The sequence below is a fragment of the Stegastes partitus genome, unplaced genomic scaffold (genome assembly GCF_000690725.1).
Source record: "Stegastes partitus isolate 25-593 unplaced genomic scaffold, Stegastes_partitus-1.0.2 Scaffold2244, whole genome shotgun sequence".
In the NCBI taxonomy this organism is placed as follows: Eukaryota; Metazoa; Chordata; class Actinopteri; family Pomacentridae; genus Stegastes; species Stegastes partitus.
This window is the reverse complement of record NW_007579975.1, coordinates 48,801-70,687: the sequence shown is the minus strand read 5'-3', so window position 1 is coordinate 70,687 and position 21,887 is coordinate 48,801. Positions and strand designations below refer to the sequence as shown.

At 40.2% G+C, this 21,887-nt stretch overlaps 1 protein-coding gene across 1 annotated transcript in view; it reads left to right on the top strand.

Annotated features, from left to right (window-relative positions):
* Positions 1-1,496: 1,496 nt before the first annotated feature.
* Positions 1,497-21,887, top strand: part of pot1 (protection of telomeres 1 homolog) — a 56,215-nt gene continuing 35,824 nt past the window's right edge. Inside the window, exons 1-4 of the mRNA XM_008304511.1 lie at positions 1,497-1,659; positions 3,845-3,975; positions 4,071-4,367; positions 8,551-8,706. Coding sequence (XP_008302733.1) covers positions 1,497-1,659; positions 3,845-3,975; positions 4,071-4,367; positions 8,551-8,706 — 747 coding nt within the window. The remainder of the gene's footprint in view (positions 1,660-3,844; positions 3,976-4,070; positions 4,368-8,550; positions 8,707-21,887) is intronic.

Below are 21,887 nucleotides of genomic sequence, written 5' to 3'. Positions count from 1 at the left end.
CAGATAACTGCGTCAATACTACAAGGAAGAATGATGGAAATGGTGGTGAGGCAATAAACACCAGACCGTTCAGTCTGGGTCAGGATGATGAAGTGCGTGTGTGCGTGTGTGCATGTATTATATATTATGTTAATAATAATAGATAATGATGCTTTAATATTTAACATATCTATCTATCTATCTGTCTGTCTATCTGTCTATCTGTCTGTCTATCTATCTATCTATCTATCTATCTGTCTATCTGTCTGTCTGTCTGTCTGTCTGTCACAACACAAAGAGAAAAGTTATTTTCATGTGTCAATTTTGGAAAGTAGGCTTTGTATAATATGAATTTATCACAAAAATGCCAGGTCACTGCCGGCATTTATCTGATACATCTGGCTGGCTGTGGCTCAGGTGGTAGAGTGAGGTGTCCTCCAGTCGCAAGGTTGACAGTTGGATCCCCCGCCCCTTTACAGTCGAAGTGTCCTTGGGCAAGACACTGAACCTACAGTTGCATGGAAGCTCTGTTGCCATTGGTGTATGAATGTATGTGTGAATGGAGGAATGAAAAACACATTATAAAGCACTTTGAGTACCACTAAGGTAGAAAGGTGCTATACAAGTGTAGACCATTACCATTTACATTTTAATCAAGCAGCAGCATGACATAATTAATAGTGCTGAGACTTGAGTAGAAACACTCAAAGTGTTACTCTTGCAGAGGAGCTCTCTACATAGTTCACTACATGTATAGGTTACAGTATACTGCATATTAACAGAGTCATCCTGGTGAGTTGGGAAAATCCCCAGGAGCCATCTTCAAGAAGCTATAGATTCCAAAATTGTATATGCAAACAATTAATGTAAGGATAAAGTGCATGGTGCAATTTTATCACTGCCATGATCAGTAAGAAAATACAAAGCATGTCAGGAAAGTTTCAGGACTGGTGTCACAAAAGATATATTTCTAACCCTGACTACAAGCTACGAGTTTTCCCCTTCAAAGTAATCGCCCTGGAGTATAGAACTGCGATCTCAGCTCTCTGCAGCCATTGAACTTTGTTCCATGTGCTTTTATATACATATCCTCTGTTTCATGTCGTCAAGCAAAGAGCACAGAGCAACGAACAAACCTGAAGTTTCTGGTCTGGTTGGGGAAAATTCCGTCAGAAGCACTGGGATTGGTGCAGCAAGTGTATGGAGATGAGACAATGTCACGCTCAGATGTTTTTTTAAAGGTACAAGAGTTTCCACATGAGGATGTGGAAGACACCCCCAGAAGCGGAAGGCAGATGGTGCGTTGTGATCGCCAGTTGACTGTTCGACTCATCTTAGATTTGGGCATGCGGAAAGTCTGCGCAAAGATGGTGTCGATACGACTGAATGATGACCAGAAGGATCGACTCATGCAAGTGAGTCAGGACATCCTCGAGCATCTTGAAACTGAACCAGACTTGCTAGGGAGAGTCATGGATCTTTGAGTATGACCCAGAGACCAAACGCCAGAGCCTTTAATGGAAGAGTTTGACATCGCCAAGGCCGACGAAAGCAAGACAGTTAAGTCCAAAGTCAAATTCACGTTGATCGCATTCTTCAATGTGAAGGGCATTGTCCACTGCAAGGTCTTGCCACAGGACCAGACGATTAACCAGCGCACTGTTCAGTGCGCGAGAAGAGGCGAGAGTTGTGGCAGGACAACAAATCGTGGCTGCTTCACCATGACAATGCGCCTGTTCACAATGCCCTGAGCATCCAGCATTTCCTGGCTGAGAAGAACATTGCCGTGCTGGAGCAACCTCCCTACTCACCCCATCTGGCTCCGTGTGATTTTTTTCCTCTTCCCCAAGCTCAAGGGGGTCATCAAGGGGACCCGTTTTGAAGATGTGGACGACATCAAGATGGCTGTGTCGATGGAGCTGTGGAGGATCCTGGAAGAATCCTTCCAGGAGTGCATGGCGGCTTGACAGAGAAGGCTGGGAAAGTGTGTTAGACTCCAGGAGATTACTCGAAGGGAAAAAATGTAGTTTGTAATTTGAATTTGAAATATAGAATAGAATAGAATGCTTTTATTGTCATCATACACAAGGTACAACAAAATTAAAATATATCTTTTGTGACACCAGTCCTGGGGCCTCATTCATCATCAGTGTGTACGCACAGATATGTGCGTAGGGAGTGCGTACAAACATTCCTACGCAAAGTATGGAATTTATCAACTTGTACGTATACTTAGGAATATGCGTAAATATACACACAACTATGACCATGCGTAAGCACATAATCTAGCAGTAGAATAGTGAAACTACAAATATAAAGCATTCAGGGATTTTGTCCACCCGCACATTCCCACGTGAGGTTGGAGACATGCGGCATTTCCCAGCCATCACTGAGCAGGATCTTGTCGGAAGTGTTGAATGCTGTAATTTCCCTGGCCCCAGCCTACATCCAGCTCCCTTACAGCCATCACCAATGAGCTGAAATCAAATGGGGACTGCACGCCATCACTGGATTCCCAAACATAATTGGAGCCATAGACTGTACCCACATCGCAATCAAAGCAGCATCACTAAAAAAATGTGATTATGTAAATAGAAAAGGGTTTCAGTCGATCACGTACAAACAATTTGCGATGCACATTTGTCGCTGACCTTAATTTCAGTTTCAGAAAAGTTCCTCTTTTTCGCTCTTTTTGTCATAATGATGACGACAAGTGAGGAAAAAATAAATCTTTACTTGCTTTATAAAAAGGCATGTTGTTACCATATATGGTTATTTGGAGGCGTTTCTGAAGGTAAAGTGCACGAGCACAGTGTTTAAGAACAAGTGGGATTTATCAACACTGATGATTTACTGGTGTGCGTATAACCCACAGACACACGTTTGATGAATATAGATTTTTTTGTGCTTACGTACACTCTAAATTTCGTTCATATGACAGAATTTAGAACATTTTCTATGCACTGATGATAAATGAGGCCCCTGGAACTTTTCTGACACACCTCATACAAACCATCACCTGCTGCTGAGAGACAAATGGTCAGGATGGTAGGATTTAACCAAGGTTTGCTGGTCACCACATCAACAAAGTAAAAGCCTCCTGGAAGCAAGTTCTGTGGTCAGATGAAACAAAAAAATATTTAGCCTCAATGTCCCGAAATATGTATAGAGGAGAAAAGATGAGTCGTTTAGCACCATAAACCCCATACCTACCGTCAAGCATGGCGGTGGTAGTATTATGCTCTGGGACTGTTGATGCTTTACACAAAGTAAATGGAATAATAAAGATCCATCGATGCACTTATCACGGGGCCCACTTATCACAAAATTGGTGCAATCGCACTTTAAGTTACATCAAGAAAGTTTAAACACTTGGCGCTTGGTCAGTATGCCAATGAACCATCCAAATCGTCAGCTCAATCACAGTCGTCTCATTTATGGGAAATATGTCCACTTAAAATAAAGTGAAGTATTCAATAAATGATTCCAAAAAACAGATCACCCAGCAACTTCTTGTCAGGCAATATGTAAAAACCAGAACAAGTTGTCTGAGAAAATCAAATCCTCAGAAACTTTGGGGTCAGTTTTTTTTTTTTTTGATCTCAGCCTTAAGAGTGACTTGGTTAAGGAGTTATATCCAACTTTCCTCCAACTACTTTGTAAATACAGCAACCTGCCTTGACTTTAGGTTTTTTGTCATTCACATAGAGTTTTATCACAAGGCAAGATGAAAATGCCACAGGGACGTTTTGTTTTATTCATCACTAGGCATAAAATAGTCCATAATCCATAAAAGTTTTTAGTCTTTGGCTTTCATGGTGGACCACACTTTTGTTTCTGATGTTTGGATTTTTGTTTTCCATAGACTTCTGCTCCATCTTGAAGATCACTGATCAGTCCAACCAGAACATCACCTGCAACATCTTCCGTGAGAAGCTGGAGGACCATCCCAAAATCTTTCAAATCGGAGACATCGTCCGTATGCATAGAGTTAAGGTCTGGTCTTTAAAAAAATAAAAAAATTCAAGTAGCTTTTACTTGTTATTTGCTACGTGTTAATTTGTAAATCTCGATCACATCGTTCTTCACAGGCTCAAGTCTTCAAAGACACCATCTCGCTTGTCAACGCCTTTGGTTTTTCTGTGGTGACATTTGACGGGACAGTAGGTGGAGCTGTGGAACCACGAACATCTAGCAGCTATTTCCACTTTGACCAGGAGGACCGACAGAGAGTGGAGGAGCTGCGATCCTGGGCCTCAAGCCAGGCCCTCCTCCCCCCAGTCTCTGCTTCAATCCCCTTGTCTGCTGTGCAGCCCAGATCTTACTTTGACCTAACCTGTCAAGTGCTGGCCAAAGCCCCCATCGACTCCACCTGCATCCTGCTGAGGGTAAGAAACCTAAACAAAAGCTGTTTTCAAGTACAAATGCAGCTCACTGTAAATATACGATTTGGATTTATTTTCGAATGATCTGTTCTATAATTCAGGGGGCAATGAGTGAGATAGTTAAAAAATAAATAGATAAATACATAAGTGATATATATGTATCTCCGTATAGGTAACATAAAAGGAAGTGAGATGTGCTTCATATTGATATATATGGCATTTTGTAATTATAGAACACTGGTTACGCCTGGATTATGCTTTCTGTACGAACGTGACACGTGGAGGTGAGATGCGCTGAATTATCACAAGAGAACGCTTTTATACTCTGTGCAGCATCTGTTACCAAACTGTAGGGGGCAGTGGGTCACAAACACACGTATATCACAGAACTCAATTGGAGTAGAAGAAGTTTGGCATTGGTTACATCGCTTACAGCATATGACGATATTAGATCGCAAACGATTAGAATGTGTAGACGATCTGCCAAAGTGAGGAGATCGTATGGATCGTTTAGGTCACATTCTATAAATTGCAGTTCTATGCTGACACGCCGACGGACCAGACGTATTACGTCGTTAACCTGACCAACCAATCATTGCAAATTACGGGCAATGACACAGTTTCTTATCTGCCTCCATGGAGAGCCATGGCTGAAAGCCACATTGTCTATCCCAGATGTTCATTCCGCAAAACTTACAGCCAAGAGACTTTGCTGAACATCAGGGCAATAAACATTGCTAAAATTGCGGCGCTTGGTTGTGATTTGGACATACTACACCAACACAGAGTCTGATTGGAGACAATGCTGGCAGTTACCCGAGAGAGAAGGAAGCGCAAACGGTACGATCGTAAACAAAGGAGGAGGAAGACAGCCGGGATCCATGCTAGGCTAGGATTTGATTCGCTTTGCTTTGAAATGACAAAACACAATCAAAGGTAGTTTGCAAAGTTTGCAGAGACGGTTCACACGTCGGATGGCAACACGATGAGCATGTTCAATCACTGTACATACAGAATGGTTTGGTTGCACTGACCAGAAACTTGCAAATTAGTCTCAGAAATCCATGTAAGATCGTGATAAAGTTGAAATCGTGATATTATAATAAAGAAATTGTGATATGATATTTTTGCCATATTGCCCACCGCTACTCTATTGTTATTTGCGTTCTTAGTTTCATAATAATAAAAACTTTATTTATTATTATTATTATTATTATTATTATTATTATTATTATTATTAATAATAATAATAAACTAAGACAGGAAATAACAATAGAGGACACTAACAAGCAAACCCAAGTTCACCATATAATCATCTCTGCATCTGAGAGGCACTGTGTGCAAATATGTTGCCATCTATAAAGGCATTTGGAAAAACTGAATGTAGTGTATGTTGACTGTTCACAGAGCCGATGAACTGTGCATTATACCTTTTAACTGGCTGTAACTGCAGTGTTGTATGGTGAGCTGTCATTTTGCGATTTTTGTGTCTTCTTTTTCTGGACCTACTACAGCACTGTGAAACTGCAGGTTTTTAAACAAATTTGTGTCCTGTGGGTAAGTTGCCATCTACAGGCCACATAGACTCTGGAAGCGATAAAGTTACTAAGCAACTGTGAGTTGGTACTGGCAATTAAATGCCGACAGGGTGATCACGACGCCAAAGGGGAAGCCCTGTTTTTTTTTTGGATTACTGGTAGTCTAATATACAAAAAAACCAACACACATACACATAGACATTTTATGACCCATTTCTGTGTTAAAGGCCCACACACACTGTACGCGAAAAATATCAATAAAAGACTGGTCAGTTTTATCGTTGCAGTGTGAATCTACACACACACACACGACTCACATGCCTGGTGTAGCCATTTTCACTGATTGTAGCAGCAGTACAGTGATGCAGCAGCGGCTCTGTGAATGGTCTGTCTATATTACAGGTTCAGTGTATCCACACCACTCATTTCTGGTGTCTTCACACATGAGTGTCAACCATACAACCTTGCCTTACTGCCCACTTGAGACTCACAGTTGTATGACAACACACAAAAAGATATGTCACTTTTCATGACCCCCGATGATTTAACATCAGTTGCCACACATGCTTATGTAACAGTCACCACCCTCTGTATCTCACTCTTATGCAATAAGCCATATGGGCTGTATTTGAATCATATAACAATGTTCAGATTTCCTTAAACTATACTTTTTTACAAAGTAATTAGCATGCATGAGATCTGTCACTGTCACGGCAATGCATTAGAAAAACTCGACTGAAACATATCGAACATACGGACACAACTGGCCAAACAGCGAATAGAAACTATGTCCTTGCAGAGGACAAACTTTCATGTGTCGCCATGATGCTCAACAGAGGACAAAGGTGTTTCAGCGAGGACTTAAACTGTGGTTTTAAGTTTGTCCTTCATATGTGTTGACTCCAGGATTTAATTTGAATTGATTTCACATCACACACTAATGAAAACTAATGATAGACCTGAGGCTGAGGTTTACCTTTAGCGTGGGATGTTTCCTGCTAATCAACAACCAACCAGAAAATCCCTGTGTTCACATTGCTGCATCACAGTCACTAAGAAGCTTCCCTCTGGGATGTATACTGTCAGCTTATATCCATTTGTTCTTACCACCTTGTTTATATTACCCACCTGCTTTCTGGTGTTAATGTGACATGCTGTTTTGTCATGAAGCTGTATTGCTGTCTCGTTCCTCCACGTTCCTCCAATTCCTTCCCGCCTGTAATAACAATCTTTAACCTTCTTCCATTTGAATATTTTCGTAGTTAATTTTATGTTTGTCTTTGGAATAGTGGAGCTGTTTACTTTGTCTTCATGCGTCTTGTGGGCAACCTACTTGACAGTCTGGCGGTCTCAATGGGGGGCGGTCTCATGAGATTTACCTTGGTCTTGAGCAGCTTTACCTGCCACCTTAGTTTTCAGAACAGAAATGAGGCTGTAAGTAATGGCTGGTTTCTTGCCAGTGAGGCTGATAGAGGAGATAAATTTGAACAGGATTTGGCAGTGACCGCTGGTCTGCAGCCAGTCGGCTCTCACTGATTTTAAAGCTGCTCTGAGCCTGTTGTTACCCAGTGACACACACAACCAGGAAAGGGTGTTTTTCAAACCATAACAAGCGACTTGGTAATATTCATAGATATTGATATTGTACTGTGCCTCTCCTTAAACAGATCAAAACCTCAAAAGAAAGGCATTATTGATGCATCCTAATCAGATGTCTGAACCGTCTAAACCGGTGCTTTGTATTTGCAATTTGATGCTTTCACTTGCTACCCAAAGGTCTTGCGCAGAGCTTAGTGTTGAAAAGTACATTCTTGTCATTTGGCGCTGTAGTTACATCCCTTCGAGTTAAACTGTGGGTAAAAAATGTATATGTTGTTATTCTCTAATATCTCTAGTGCCGACAGCAGCTGTGTAATAGCTGTGGTACCGTAGGTAAACAAGTATCATCATGCAGTATTTTGGCATTGACATTGTACAGAAGTACTGGTTCTTGTGACATGCCTCATCTATACACCATTCTCCCCAACAACATTGTCCAGCTCCTTTTTGGGGGTTCAAAGACATTTTCAGGCTAGATGAGGGAAGTATTCACTCCAGTGTATTCAACGGCGACCCCATGGTCTCCCTCTAAGTTGGACATTTCCAGAAGACCTCCAATAGAAGGCCCCAAGAAGACGATATGAGGATATGCCTGAATCACTTCAACTTGCTCTACTCTAGGCAAAGGAGAGGCAGCTCTGATACAAGTTACTCAGTAAAATAAATAGTGAAAATAAGCGTCATTAACCATAAATGTCTTTTTAATGATTGACCAAACAAATCGTTTACAGTATAAAAAGAAAATCTGATAATTTGTTTCTATTCTGCTTAGTGGTGTCTTTTCAATCAAATGGTTGTTCAGATTTTTAGATGTCTCTAATATCTGCTCCCGTCCAGTTACTGTGTGTGTTTTGTATTCAGGAATCTGTTGAATACAACACAAACACATTGTTGAAATTTGTTGTGGCTGCAAAATGTCGCCATGTTCTTTTTTTTCCCCTAAAGAACTAGACAGACAATTTAATGAAATACCTGCATCACTATCAATCAATATCCATGTCCTGCTCGATCTGTATGACATATTTTTATGTTGTTGTTGTTTTTTTCAGGTGTGGGACGGGACCAGGTGTCCTCACCCTCTGTTGAAAGTAGTTGTAGAGCCAAATGTAACAGAAGGACCGTCCTCCTTCTCCAGGGAGAAAGAGAACCTCATCGCCAACATCCTTGTCTACGACAATCATGTGGATTGTGCCAGGCAACTGAAGGTCAGAACTCACCAACAAACATAAAATTCTGGAAATGAACTAGACTACTGAAAGCTAAAATTAGAATTATTGTGTTAAGTCATGATTATCTAACCGCCTTTCTGATGGATTCTGCATCAAAAATTGTATCACTAAACCTTATAAGTGACTAACGTACTCCTTCCAGACATGGCAGTACCAACGTTCATTTGTCGTTAACGTCTCTGAATACTGTGCATTGATAATTAGACCCTGACACTGTTTTAATTTTAGGTTCTGCTGCTTGAGCATGTCCATCACTATGGTGATGTTTTCTTTCTTTCTTTTTGGTATTAAGCTTTAACCTTGAAATACTTGCTTCTTATCAATGCATACATAAGAGCTGCTACTTGGGCAACAATTTTGACATACTTGTTTGCGTGCTTTGTGTTTATCTCAAAGATGTTGGTAACATCATGGTCAAGTCAATTAATGAAAATATCAGGTTTTGCATATCACAGTGAGATGAAGAATGAACAGATTTTGCATTTTCTCCTCCAAACTTTCCTCCATTATTTTTGTGGTTAGTTCAGTGTTATTTTTTTACTCTATGGCAATATAACATTAATGAGTCGAGACATTATGACCTGCCTAATATGGTGATGGCCCTTTACATGCCACCAAAACAGTGCTGACCTGCTGGGGCACAGTTTCTACCAGACCTCTGAGGGGTGTCCTGGTGTTTCTGGCAATGTTAGCAGCAGGTCCTTTATATTCTGAACGTTGCAAGTTGGAACAGTTAAAGATCAGCCCTTAACACTCTGGATCTAGCACAGTCACTCAGGCTTATATTCCTAATTTCTTCAGCATCCAACATAATGATTAAAGATAAAACACTTAATGAACATAACTAATTAAACTTGATTCATTCAATAACTGTCACTGAGCTTGTATTCTCTTTTGCAAGAAACACCTGAGAACAAACAAATACACTAAATCACAACAATAAGAATGTTTAACTCAAAGCAACAATTTAAAGAAACACTAATTATTGGAAATATATTTCCTGGAACGAAGACGATTCTGAGTACTCATGTTTCATTTTCTCTAGCAGAATGTGTCTGACCCCCTCTACCATTCAGGCAGATGCACATTTCAGTAGTAAGATGCTTGGTACGAGAAACCAATCTACCTCAGTTCTCAGTTGGTATTAGAAACTTTAATGTGATCTGGCTTTTGGCTCTGAGGTCAACTAAAGATGTCAAATATCTGAGAAGCTTACACAGTGTAGCTTTATAAATGTAGACACAGTTATGGTGAAGCTTCTAAATAGTGATGGCCATGCAACCTTTTCATAAAACTCGCAGAGGTGAAAACTGTAATGTAAAGAGTTGAATGACACTATAGCACATAGTGTTGAGTGGCAGCAGCATGAGCATGCAGTTATTCAGTTTTATTTCAATTCTATTCAATTTCATTTATACAGCGCAATTCAAATGTCATCTCACAGCGCCTAACGTAGTAAGGTGAAGCCCATACGAATTTTGAACAAAGAATCCAGCAATCCAAAGTTGCCCTTGGACTCCCTCTGAGCATGCGGTCGGCAGCATTGGGAAGGAACCAAACCCAAACCTCCTTAACTGGTTGGGATGAGAGTGGGGTATAGCAGGATAGCAGATGGAGAGCAAGCAATACAAACGGAACAATACGTATTTGGAGTTCCGATCACAGACGTGAAGCTCCAGATCCAGAGACATCTGCAGAGAGAACAAGCACAGGACCTCAGGGGAAACACAGAGTAGTGATATGTAATGGTGATATGTAACTGTATGTAAGAAAGGAGAGTAGAGGAGAGGAGCCCAGTGCATCATGGGAGTCCCCCGGCAGTCTAAAGCTATAGCAGCATAACTAAGGGACAGTTCAGGTGATCCCGAGCAGCTCTAACTACAAGCTTCATCAGATAGGAAAGTTTTAAGTTTAATCTTAAAAGATAGAGAGCGTGTCTGGCTCCCGAACCCAAACTGGGAGCTGATTCCACAACATAGGAGTCGTTTCCTTAATCCAGCGTGAACTGTATGTTTTTTCTGTTTTCAGAATAGCACCTCTGGCTCAGTATGACTACTTATTTTTGAGCAAGACATTTAACATTTGTCATCTTCATATGTGTCAGATCTTACACGTGACAGTGTTTTGGTTAAACTGTGTATATTCATGTTTAAGCACCCAACAATAATGGTTAACAGTAATGCTTAAATCTTATCCATTCCAAACAGAACTGGGAAATCAATAGTGAGAAAATAAGTCAAAATGCGGATTTTCATTTACATGCTTTATGCACATTCACACATTTTTTTTTATTCCTCAGGCTTAGAAGGCTCCATCAGCATGGTTCTTATATTTCAAGAACATTGATTCTACACAATTCATTCATATACGTATGCTAACTGAGGATTGAACACCTGTTGAAAACACTTTCATGTTTCGTGCCTTTTGATACAAGTAGTACCACTGAAATGCCAAATAAAGGCATATCTGAGCAGCCCAACTGAAATCATCTGCACACCGGAGCCAAATGCGAAATTCTGAATAATTTGGGTCCATACATGTAGCTGTCTTAGACTTACTGTGTGTAATATTTTTGTTTTTTTACAAATGCTTCAATAGTGGCGATGATATTTAGCTGTAAAAACATCAAAAAGAAAAGTTGTGTTGAGCCGAACTTGATGAAAAGTTCTTTTTGAAGTCAGATAATTGCGTTTGAATCTTTTTTGAATAAGAGTGAAAAGAAGACGGGATTCATTTACCGTTATCTGGCAGCTTTTGTTGTCAGTGACCTCAGTCTGTGCTGAAGGATTCAATCACTCAATAGAATTTGCACAAGGTAGGTGGAGGAGTGACAGTAAACTCGTTCTGTTGCCTCGCCCTTGATCTTGTACTATCAATAAATAGAATTCATTCACAGCTCTTAGTATCGTCAGAAATTTTACAAGACACAACGTAGCTTAGTTTAAGTTATGCTGCATTTCACATGTCTCACTGGGATACGCCATAGGTCTGTAAATATTGTTCTTATAAAAGCATCCCTCTCTGGTCATTGATGTAACCCCAGATGCCTCCTTTAGCGTGTGCAGCTCTATGAAGTCCTTGTTTCTCTTTCAAACCAAACCCCTTCCCACTTGCAGTTTGAACAAGCTAGTTCAGCTACGACACCTACCATCTCTGGTCTGAAGTAGAAAAACGGTAGAGAAATCCCCACCCCACACGTTTATAGGACTGGTTCTGTCGGTTTGTAATACATGAAACTCTGAAAGTCTGAATCTGTATTTTTGAGACTGTCATCGGTGTGCTGCAGTTTCAAGTTGGAAATACGGAGACTTGGTTTTGACTACTTGTTTCGCTCATGATATTTCCTCTAGGACAGGGGTCTCCAATCCTGGTCCTCGAGAGCCACAGTCCTGCATGTTTTAGATGTTTCCCTCTTCCAACACACCTGGTTCAAATGATCAGCTCATCATCAAGCTCTGCAGAAGCCTGATAATGATCCTGATCATTTGAATCAGATGTGTTGAAGGAGGAAAACATCTAAAACATGCAGGACTGTGGCTCTCGAGGACCAGGATTGGACACCCCTGCTCTAGGATAAAAAAAAAAAGTCATACCGACATGTCAACAATGCAAAAACGTGATTTTTACAGGGAGTGTCTTTAAAGTAATACAAAGTATTGAAACAGCACACAGCCTCAGTCAGGCTTTCTGAGTGAATTAAGAATAAAAACCCACTGCAGATTATAGATTAAGACAGACGGATTGTTGCAAATCTAAAACCCGCTGGCTGCCCACAGATGTTGCTCTGAAAGGAATCCGTGAGCAATGTAACAGTGTTCTGTCGGGATGATGGCGGCTCTCGCAGTCACAGGTTTATTTCTGTTATGATCTCAATATATAATACACTTTTGGGATGTTCTTCAGATTTTTATTTCTCATATTGTGCATAATAAGGTCCGCTGTGCTCAATTAACATAAACCAAATGATTAAAATGAAACTCACAAACTATCAGAATAGAGTTCAAAGGGCTAAATGTCAGCTTCGTCTGATTAGTCAAATACAAACCTCAGGCTGCCACAAACTGTGCACAGTTTTCTTCGCACAGTAATCAGCACTTGGTGACTCCAGTATTAGTGATACAAGGGAGAGACAGGCACTTGAGAGTTTTACTTCTTTTTCTGATTGAAACCCAGTGTTCATTGTTTTGGTGTCTTGTGTGCAATTTGAGTTCCTTTTGTGTGTGTCGAGGTGCCGCAGTCAAAATTTTAGTTATCTTGCTCAAATACAACATCTAGGACTGAGTTTCCAAAACGTGCAGTTCGTGATTTTATTGATTGAGCAGGTAAATTGTCTCAAAAAAATCGAGATGCTTTTTGTGTTGCTTTTGTCCAGTTTACCAACTTTGGTATCAAAACATATCGTCTTTGAAATTCGTACTGAAATTTTATCATAACTGCACTGGTGAGAAAAGGTGTTTAAATAATACCCAGGCCTATGGAGATTAAAGTTCCCACAGGCATTGATTAATCCTAGCTGCAAGATTTCTGTGCCATTTTTGAAGAGCAGTATCAATAAAATGTGACATGTGGCACAGCTGTATGACCTGTCATTTTTTAAATAACCTACGACTGTATTTTATGACATCAGAACAGAACAGTATTCATGGTAACGTAAAATATTTATTTACTTCTAATTTAATTCAGGATGTGAAAGGGTGTGGCAAGACTCTATACATTTCATACATTTTTATTGTTTTACTGAACACGTGTGGTAAAAAGAGTTGTCACACAAAATACTGCTACACAAACCGAGAGTGGCATATATTCTGATTCAGTAAAATATATCAAGTCAAATCCAGTTTATTGTCATTTTGCTGTACATACACAGTAGTACAGGCAAGATGAGAGAGCGTTTCTTCAGGATTATTCAACCAGCAAGTTTTGCAGAATGCACGTCTGGGATAAGACACTAAACGTTCACTGTCGCTGCCTCCTGAAGGGGGCGCTGCGTCCATGCGCGCCGCTATCATGTTGAACGTGGAGAACCTCTTCAGGTCCTGGTAGGTCTTCAGGGACACAAAGACACACATGAGGGTGTGACGACGGTGAAGCCACATATGCTGCCCAGAGCTAGCTGCCTGTCTGTCCGCTTGGAATAATGCCGTCCCCTTCAGCTGTATGTTCGTCTGGGATGTTGTCATGGAGCCATGTTTCTGTTAAAGCAAACACACAGCAGTCCCTCCACTCTCTGCGGGTTTCTCTCAGCAAACGTAGCTCATCCAGCTTGTTGTCGAGGGAGCGGACATTGAAGAGTGGGCGCGACGGTCCTGCTGGTCTGGAGGGGTTAGCCTTTAGCCTAGCATGGATCTCGACTCTCTTCCCCCTCTTTTGTTTACGTTCGTACCGTTTGCACTTCCTTCTCTCTCGGATAACTGCTGGCATAGTCTCCGATCGGACCCTGTGTTGGTGTAGTATGTCCACATCACAACCGATCACCGCAATTCCAGCACCGTTCACTGTCCTGACGCCCAAAAGTCTCCCGGCTGCAAGTTTTGTGGAATGAACATCTGGGATAGACAAGACACTCAAAACATTCACTTTCATTGTCTCCTTAAGTGGCCGCTGTGTCTATGCGTGCCACCATCACCATGGCAACGATATACATTATATACAGATGTTTAATAGTTACAAGATTATTATTACTGATAAAAATGATTCACAAAACTACCACAATAAGACCATTGTTGTGAAAACCAGTGCTGCCTCGTCATGTATGACACACAACAGACTGCATATGTGTGTGTGTAAGATCTTATACTGTCTGTGGTGTGTATGTGTGTCCGTGCTGGTCAAAGTAGTCACTCTGTACACTGTGATTCAAGCTGATTTAGCTTCTGTTACATTGGGTGTGTGTGTGTGTGTGATTTAGCTTCTGTTACATTGGGTGTGTGTGCGTGTGTATTTGTATTGTGTGTATTGTAGTAGTACTGATTTTCTAAATCTGTTTACACTGTCACATTGTGGAAATCTTTTGGGGACAAAAAGGAAATGCCCCTGTTATAAATCAATACATTTGAGCGAGACTGACATGAGAGTGAGGTTAAGTTAAGGGTTTGTTAAGAGGTTGTTAAGAATAACTCCCAAGAAAATGAGAGATCATAGCCCAAACTTTAATTAGTGTTGCTTAAGGTTGGGGTAAGGGTCTAGGAAATCCACTGTCAGTAACGGTCCTCACAAAGATACAAAGATGCTTGTGAGGAGACAGAGCGACTGTAGTGGGGAGGCACATCCATCTTTATTCAGAGCTCTGAGACATAAATTACATTGTGTCGGTCCCAAAGTCACATTGAGTTACAAGACTAACTCTACACACACACACACACATGCACACACACACAGACTGTTGTGTAGTTACAGGTTCTCGTCTGTCAGCCCTGCTACTCTCAGACAGGTTTATTACAAAACTGCTGAACGCATCAACCCTGAATGCATCGTTTTAGGGCAATTCACGGTGACACCATTTTATAAAGCGTTTCATGAGTTTTTGACCCGTGTGTTACATCAAACAGATGTATTTAGTCTGTAAGTACCCCCGTCCACCCATTTATTCAAACTGCCAGTTAACTTTCTTTTAGTGCTGACTAACCCCACACACTGATGCTCACATCTGCCACAGCAATATGACTGTTTTTACATATTTTAGGTAGCGACTGGTTTCAGTTTATTCCTATGAAAATAAGTTCCAGCTCCATGTTCAATACCAGTACTTGTCATTAGTTTGTTTTTGTTGTGTTGTCATACATTTAGGGAAATGTCTCCCTGTTCATTCAGGGACAGCAGATGGACTCATCACCATACAGCTGTAAAGTTTTGACACTCATTTAACTAGTTTTTTTGTTTTTGCTTTTGTTTTTTAACCCCAGAGACTACAAATAGCGTTTTACTTAAATTTTTTATCGTCATATAACCCGTGTGGTAGTGTTGTTGGCTGCAGTGGTTTCCAACCTGAGGTTCAGTGTTCCACGAGTGGTCACAAGATGATCACAGCAATTTGAATTTATTTCATTTTTGTCCTTCTTTTAGTTTGTATTGTTATTAATATCGCAGCAGCACCAGGAAAGTAGTTCTAAACACCACTGAGGTACAGAGAACTGGAACACAAAGTTGTATTAAAAAGAGCTTTATCAAAAATATTCATCCTCATCTCTAACAAGAGGATTCACAGCTTTGTTTTGTTTTTTAATTCCCTATGCTATGAGAGTGATGCCTGCTCAACACAGGTACCTCTGCAGTATGCTGCTTATTTACCAGCTTGAAAAGCTCACCCAGTTTATTTTTATGCCACTTACAACAGTCTTTGTGATTGCCTGCTGCACTCTGCACAGCGTGAGTGTGATGTTTGGCAGTGGGGATGACAAAACCCTAGAAAGAACTTGTATTACCCAAATACCATTTAATCTGTGATTATAAGTCTGAGCAACAGTTGACCAACATCATTTCCATGTGGCTGCATGCAAACAACTGTTATTATCTGCTGTTTTTGATTACTTCAAATATTTGTTTTTGTGTGAAATTTAATCTTTAAAATCGCTTTCTTGTGTCAACTTCGACTCTGTAAGGGCTTTAACTACAGAGCAAATAGACGAAATGATTCACTTACATGCATAAAGTCCTCAGATAACCATATGTTTAAAGGTTGCCTCAAGTGTAGGAGTTATTTTTCTTCTAATGATAGAGTATTATGTCTAATAATTCTCGCAGTCATGGTTCTAAATGTGTTTTTCTTTTTAAAAAAGTTATTTGTGGTGTTTGAGCACCCCAAAGTCTTTGTCCGTTTCCTTTTTTAATGCATTGGTAATCAGCAGCCTGTGAAGTTGTGCGGCGGCTGGAGTGAAGGAAAGCAGGAGCTCATTTGTCCTTTTGCCTGCAAGGACATCATCCCTGTAATAACCACAAATAACTCTAATCTAACGGGAGAAATGACAGAGAATTACAGCAATGGAAACCACATCCCCTGACCTCCTACTGCAGGGCTAATCCCACACAGCTGCAACTGCTGTTTGACTTGACACACAGGGCTCTGAATAGTTTAAGGATAAATGAGTTTGCATTGGCCACTGGCTACCTCAGTCCCTTTCTGTATTTTCTCTCCTTGCTCGTATACATCTGTCAGACCTGTGTCACCTGGAGGGCCACAATACTCCTTCCAGACTTTTATTCAGAGATTTCTCTCCTTGTGTGTAGCGTGACTTATGTATGATTTCAACTTTGATATTAACATCAATGAAAGTTTAAATCAGCCTCAGAGTTTTAAAAGCTTGACGTTCCCGGTGTTTCTGCACTGTAGATTTGGTTCTTTTGGCCTTCAGCAGGAGCTCACAGTTGGTGCTTTTAGATCGTTTTGTCAAAATGTCTTGTTCAAAGCAGAACTACAGATTCTCTCCGCTACAAAAGTTTTTGATCTAAGTTCACAGCAGCAGTGTACAGAAGGCACAGTCCACGGGTGTGTACAGTATCAGTCAAAAGCATGGATTCAGGTTCATTCAAGTTTTTGTTTTTATTTTTACTCTTTTTTTGTTTTTTACTTTTGCTATTTTATACAGTATAAAACAAAATGGAAAACATAAAATCTATATAATAACATATAGAATCATGTAGTTACAAAACAAGTGAGTAAAGCAAAACATATTTCCTGTTTTCATTTTAAAACATTATTGGCATTACCAACACCAGCTTCATGTGGTCATCACCTGACATAGCTTTGAATTATCATTCTTGCCTTTTTAATGCATCTTAGATCATCAGTTGTGCTGGTATTAAAGCAGCTAAACCTGTCCAACTACTGTAGAAGTTAAGGGTTTAGCAAGGCCTGATGGTGACAGTTCATCATTACTTTAACGTATTGAAGGCCCTGTATTGTGCCCGTTTTAACCCAGGCAATGGAAGTCTCACATTTCCACAATGTACAGATCATTTATTTCACCATGACTGTATGAATCCTGGGCTGCAAGGTGGTGCAGTTGGTAGCACTGTTGCCTCGCAGCAAGAAGGATGCCGGTTCGCATCCTGGTGGGGGCACCAGAATCTTTCTGCGTGGAGTTTGCATGTTCTCCCCGTGCAGTGTGGGTTCTCTCCGGGTTCTCCGGCTTCCTCCCACACAGTCCAAAAATATGTTGAGGTTAACTGGTGACTCTAAATTGTCCGTAGGTGTGAATGTGAATGTGCTTGGTTGTCTGTCTCTAAGTGTAGCCCTGTGATAGACTGGTGACCTGTCCAGGGTGTCTCCTGCCTTCGCCCTAAGTCGGCTGGGATAGGTTCCAGCCCCCCCGCGACCCTCGTGAGGATTAAGCAGTGTATAGATAATGGAGGGATAGATGTATGAATCCTGCTTTTAGCCCTGTTCTTAACAGGCTCTTGTAGTGTATGTAGCTGTATATGCAGCTGTATTGCTGTTGTCCTCTTTCTGGATGAGGTTCTCTCTGCTTCTACACTGTTCAGTGATTGACAGAGCAGAGCAGCAAACTTGGCTGCAAGGCAGCTGACACAGAAGTGAATATAAGTGTGAGACTAAGACATTCTGTTATTTCTAAACTTCTCTGTAAGCGTTGATTCAACATGGAAATATGTGGAGTACAGCTGTGGTCTTGAACTCATGTATATGGTTGTGGAGACAATGTTGCAGTCATCAAATTATATTTTAGCAGTTCAGAGGTGCACATTTGGAAATTGCTCTGAGGTGACTGCTGGGATAACATGTTGTCTTAATGAGCTGCATTTCAGTCACTATTTCATACTCGTTCTGTTATCTGACAGCAGAAACAGGAAAACGTCTAAATGAGAACAGCTTTACAGTGAATTGGGGAAGAAGTGGAAATGAAGACGTCAGCAGAGTTCAGGTCGGACGAAAGCACTGAAAGAGACATAAAAACTCAGTAACAGTCCTATTCCTTGCTTGTTGGTGTCAAATCACTCTTAAAGTTTTCATGATTTCTGAACAATAGCATTACAAAGGCAGGGTTTATTCAAAATTCAGGATCCATGACGAGGCCTACCAGCATGGCTCCCACAGTGTTCTGCAGCGTCACGTCATGCCTTCTGGTTGGAACTCAGTGGAACCATCATAAGTTTTTCTCTGCGACAATCATCCAAAACACCTAATACACAACAATTAATAAATGGTAATATACATAATGAAGCTAACTTAGAGAATGAAGAGTGTGCAAGATGGCAAGCTGTGTGTTCCTTGATGTACAGTTTTACTCACTACTTTTAATTAAAATGTGTTGTTTAATAGTTTTGATACCTTCCGTTTTGTTGTACAATCTTAAAAATTGTAAAATAAATAATCAAAAAATGCTTCAGTGACAGATGTGTCCTGGCTTCTGACTGGTATTGCGTATAGTTTAAGGCTGCAACTAATCATTATTTGATGTGTTAATCAATTGCTTTATTTTGTGTTCATTAATTGCTTATGTTGCAAACAGGTCAGAAAATAGTGAAAAAGGCTCCAAAGACATAAACTTTTACAACTATGTTCAATTTAATCTCTGTGTGTTGTTGTTTACCTGTGTGTTCACCGTCTTCTTCCATGCAACATTTATAGATATACTCGGGCCCGAAATTGCTCAAATTCTTGAGAGGCAATATTGTTCTACTAAAATATTAACACATAATTCAAGTGTCATATAATAATTCATTACACATGCGTTTGTTTGTTTGTTTGTTTTTTTTTACATCACATCCCGTCTTACAGTACTTTGACACTAATGAATATCATAAACGGTGTTCATTATTATTCAGCTAAATTAGTTTAATTGTTTTCTATGCGTTCAGGTTTATGTGTGTTTTCGTTTGCAGCTCTTCTTATAAATCAGAAAAAACTAAAAGTAAATGCTCCAGTGATTGAAGCTTTTCTTCCTACTTTTTATTGCATAGCTCAGTTCAATGGCTTGGAGTTGTTCAGAGCAGACAGTGGGAGCTTCTTCCCATTGAGAACTCATCATTAACACTTTTAATGGTGATTAAAAATGACTGAAATTGCTCTTATGTTACTCTTTAATATTTGCTTAATTTGCCGATTGTTTGCTGAAGCGAAGTTAAATTCTTCTTATTAATTTTCCTAATTATCACTGTGTGGAGTGATCATCAGTCAGAAATATTCAGTAAAATGTCTGTGAGCCTGAATTTGGTCTATTCTACTGTTCTACTGTGCAAACAGGATACTGTTCAAAGCGTTCTCATGACACACATCTGCACTTGACCCTGGAGGCATTAGAGAGCTCTTCACATCAGGCCGAGCTGCTTCATTACGCATCCGCATCGAAATGTTGTAGATACACTTCATTAACACATAATTTAACTTGAAACAACTGTTGAGGTCATGAGTTTAAAAACATGTGTTGGAGGAGATCATGTGGAGGTCACTAGTTTAAATGCAGCTGTGGGAAGCATTGTAAGGGAAGAAAGTAATATTAGGGCCCAGACTTGAATTGAAAATATGAATACAAAATATTTGCATGAAACTTGAGGGCTGTACTCCGAAGCGAGATCAGTGGGTTATCGAGGTATGTTGAGCTTAAAGCCAGAATTTTAGTGTCACGGAGGCGGCTCTCTTTTAACCTGCTAGATCACCATGGTAACTGATGCTGTGGAGCTAACCTGGTCGGAAGCAGGTTGTGTTCAGAGTTCCGGAATTGAATTGGTTGAAAGAGCGTCTCCCTTTAACCATTTATCATAATTTATGAGCAATACAGATTTTCAGCTGAGAGAATGTGTTTTATCTGTAAACATGCTGAGTTGTGCATCACTAGTATCACTGAATGAAGATGTGTAGTTACAGTATCACACACTGTAAATATCGCGTTGCCATAGGAACCCGGTGTGTATTTAGTTGGCAATGCAGAAATCACATAAATATGTTTTTATGTTTGGCTCTGATTTGCTGTCAGGTCTGTTTACACTCCTGCTACTGCAGCTGTTAGAACACAGATTAGGAAATGGATTGTTCTACTGGTATTTGTTACAGAGAATATTCAATCAATAACATTAATTTCGCTTTGATTTGGCCAAAAATTAAAGTGACATCCTGCATTATGGGACAGTGTCAGACCTAAATGCACTTTAATACAAGGTAATGTTTAAATGTATGAAGTTTAAAGTTTAAGGTGCAGCTGTTAATTGGAAATAATTGGCTGCATCAGTAAAATATTATATATGAACACGTTTAACAGTTTTCTACCAGCATTCCTGTCCTGCACCATTTGCAGTAGCTGTGCTTTTTACCATCATATTTTTTTTATATTCCTCACTGTTCTCCATTAAAACGTGCTGACTGAAGCAGCTGCCCATGATCGCTTCATTTAGTGCAGAAGAAGAGTCACATGACGCGTTAAACGCCTCCTTTTATTTGAACAGAGTCTGAAGCAGAAAGCCTGAGTTGACAAAGACAGTTGATAACTACCTTCATGATGCCCATAATCTCTGGCTGGGGCTTTCGGTTTTGTCAAGCTGGCTTACACAAAGAAAGCCTGCCTATGTCAAACTTGCTTTGCAGTATACCCCTCAGACTGACTCTGTCATTCCTGTTTTTGTTGTTTGCTGCAAAGCGAAGACATAACAGAGTGCAATGGAAAAATCTGTTAAAAATGAGCCTTTAATTGAGCCAGTTTCTGTTTATGACAGTTGGGGCAAACACAACAAAGGGCGAGGCAGCAGCATGAGCATGAATTGTCTTTCTACCTACTTCATCTATGTTGTTTTGTGAATGAGCAGTGATTCATCAGCACAAGCTTAGTTCATTGTCACAACAAACGCTGTTGGATAAAGTTAAATCAAGAAATGAATAGAAGGTCATTGCCATTTGCTTTCCAAAAATGTTACAATTCTGTCTCTGAACCAGGTGCACAAAAATGTACAATTCGATTAAAGTACGTGCAAATGAGTTACGCCAAGAGACAAAAAAAACAAATCGATGTCAAGTAGTTACATGAGCAACAGTTTTCTGTTGTTATTTCACTTAATATATTGGTTGATGTTAATTCAGACTAGATGATATGTTTGTGGTCACATTTCAGTGGATTTACATTGTAATGTTTAGATACCAGTTAAACACAGCTCAGTGCATCTGACATCAATGTGAAACCCAAGATTTTGGGTTGAGGAGTGTTCCAATAAGTATC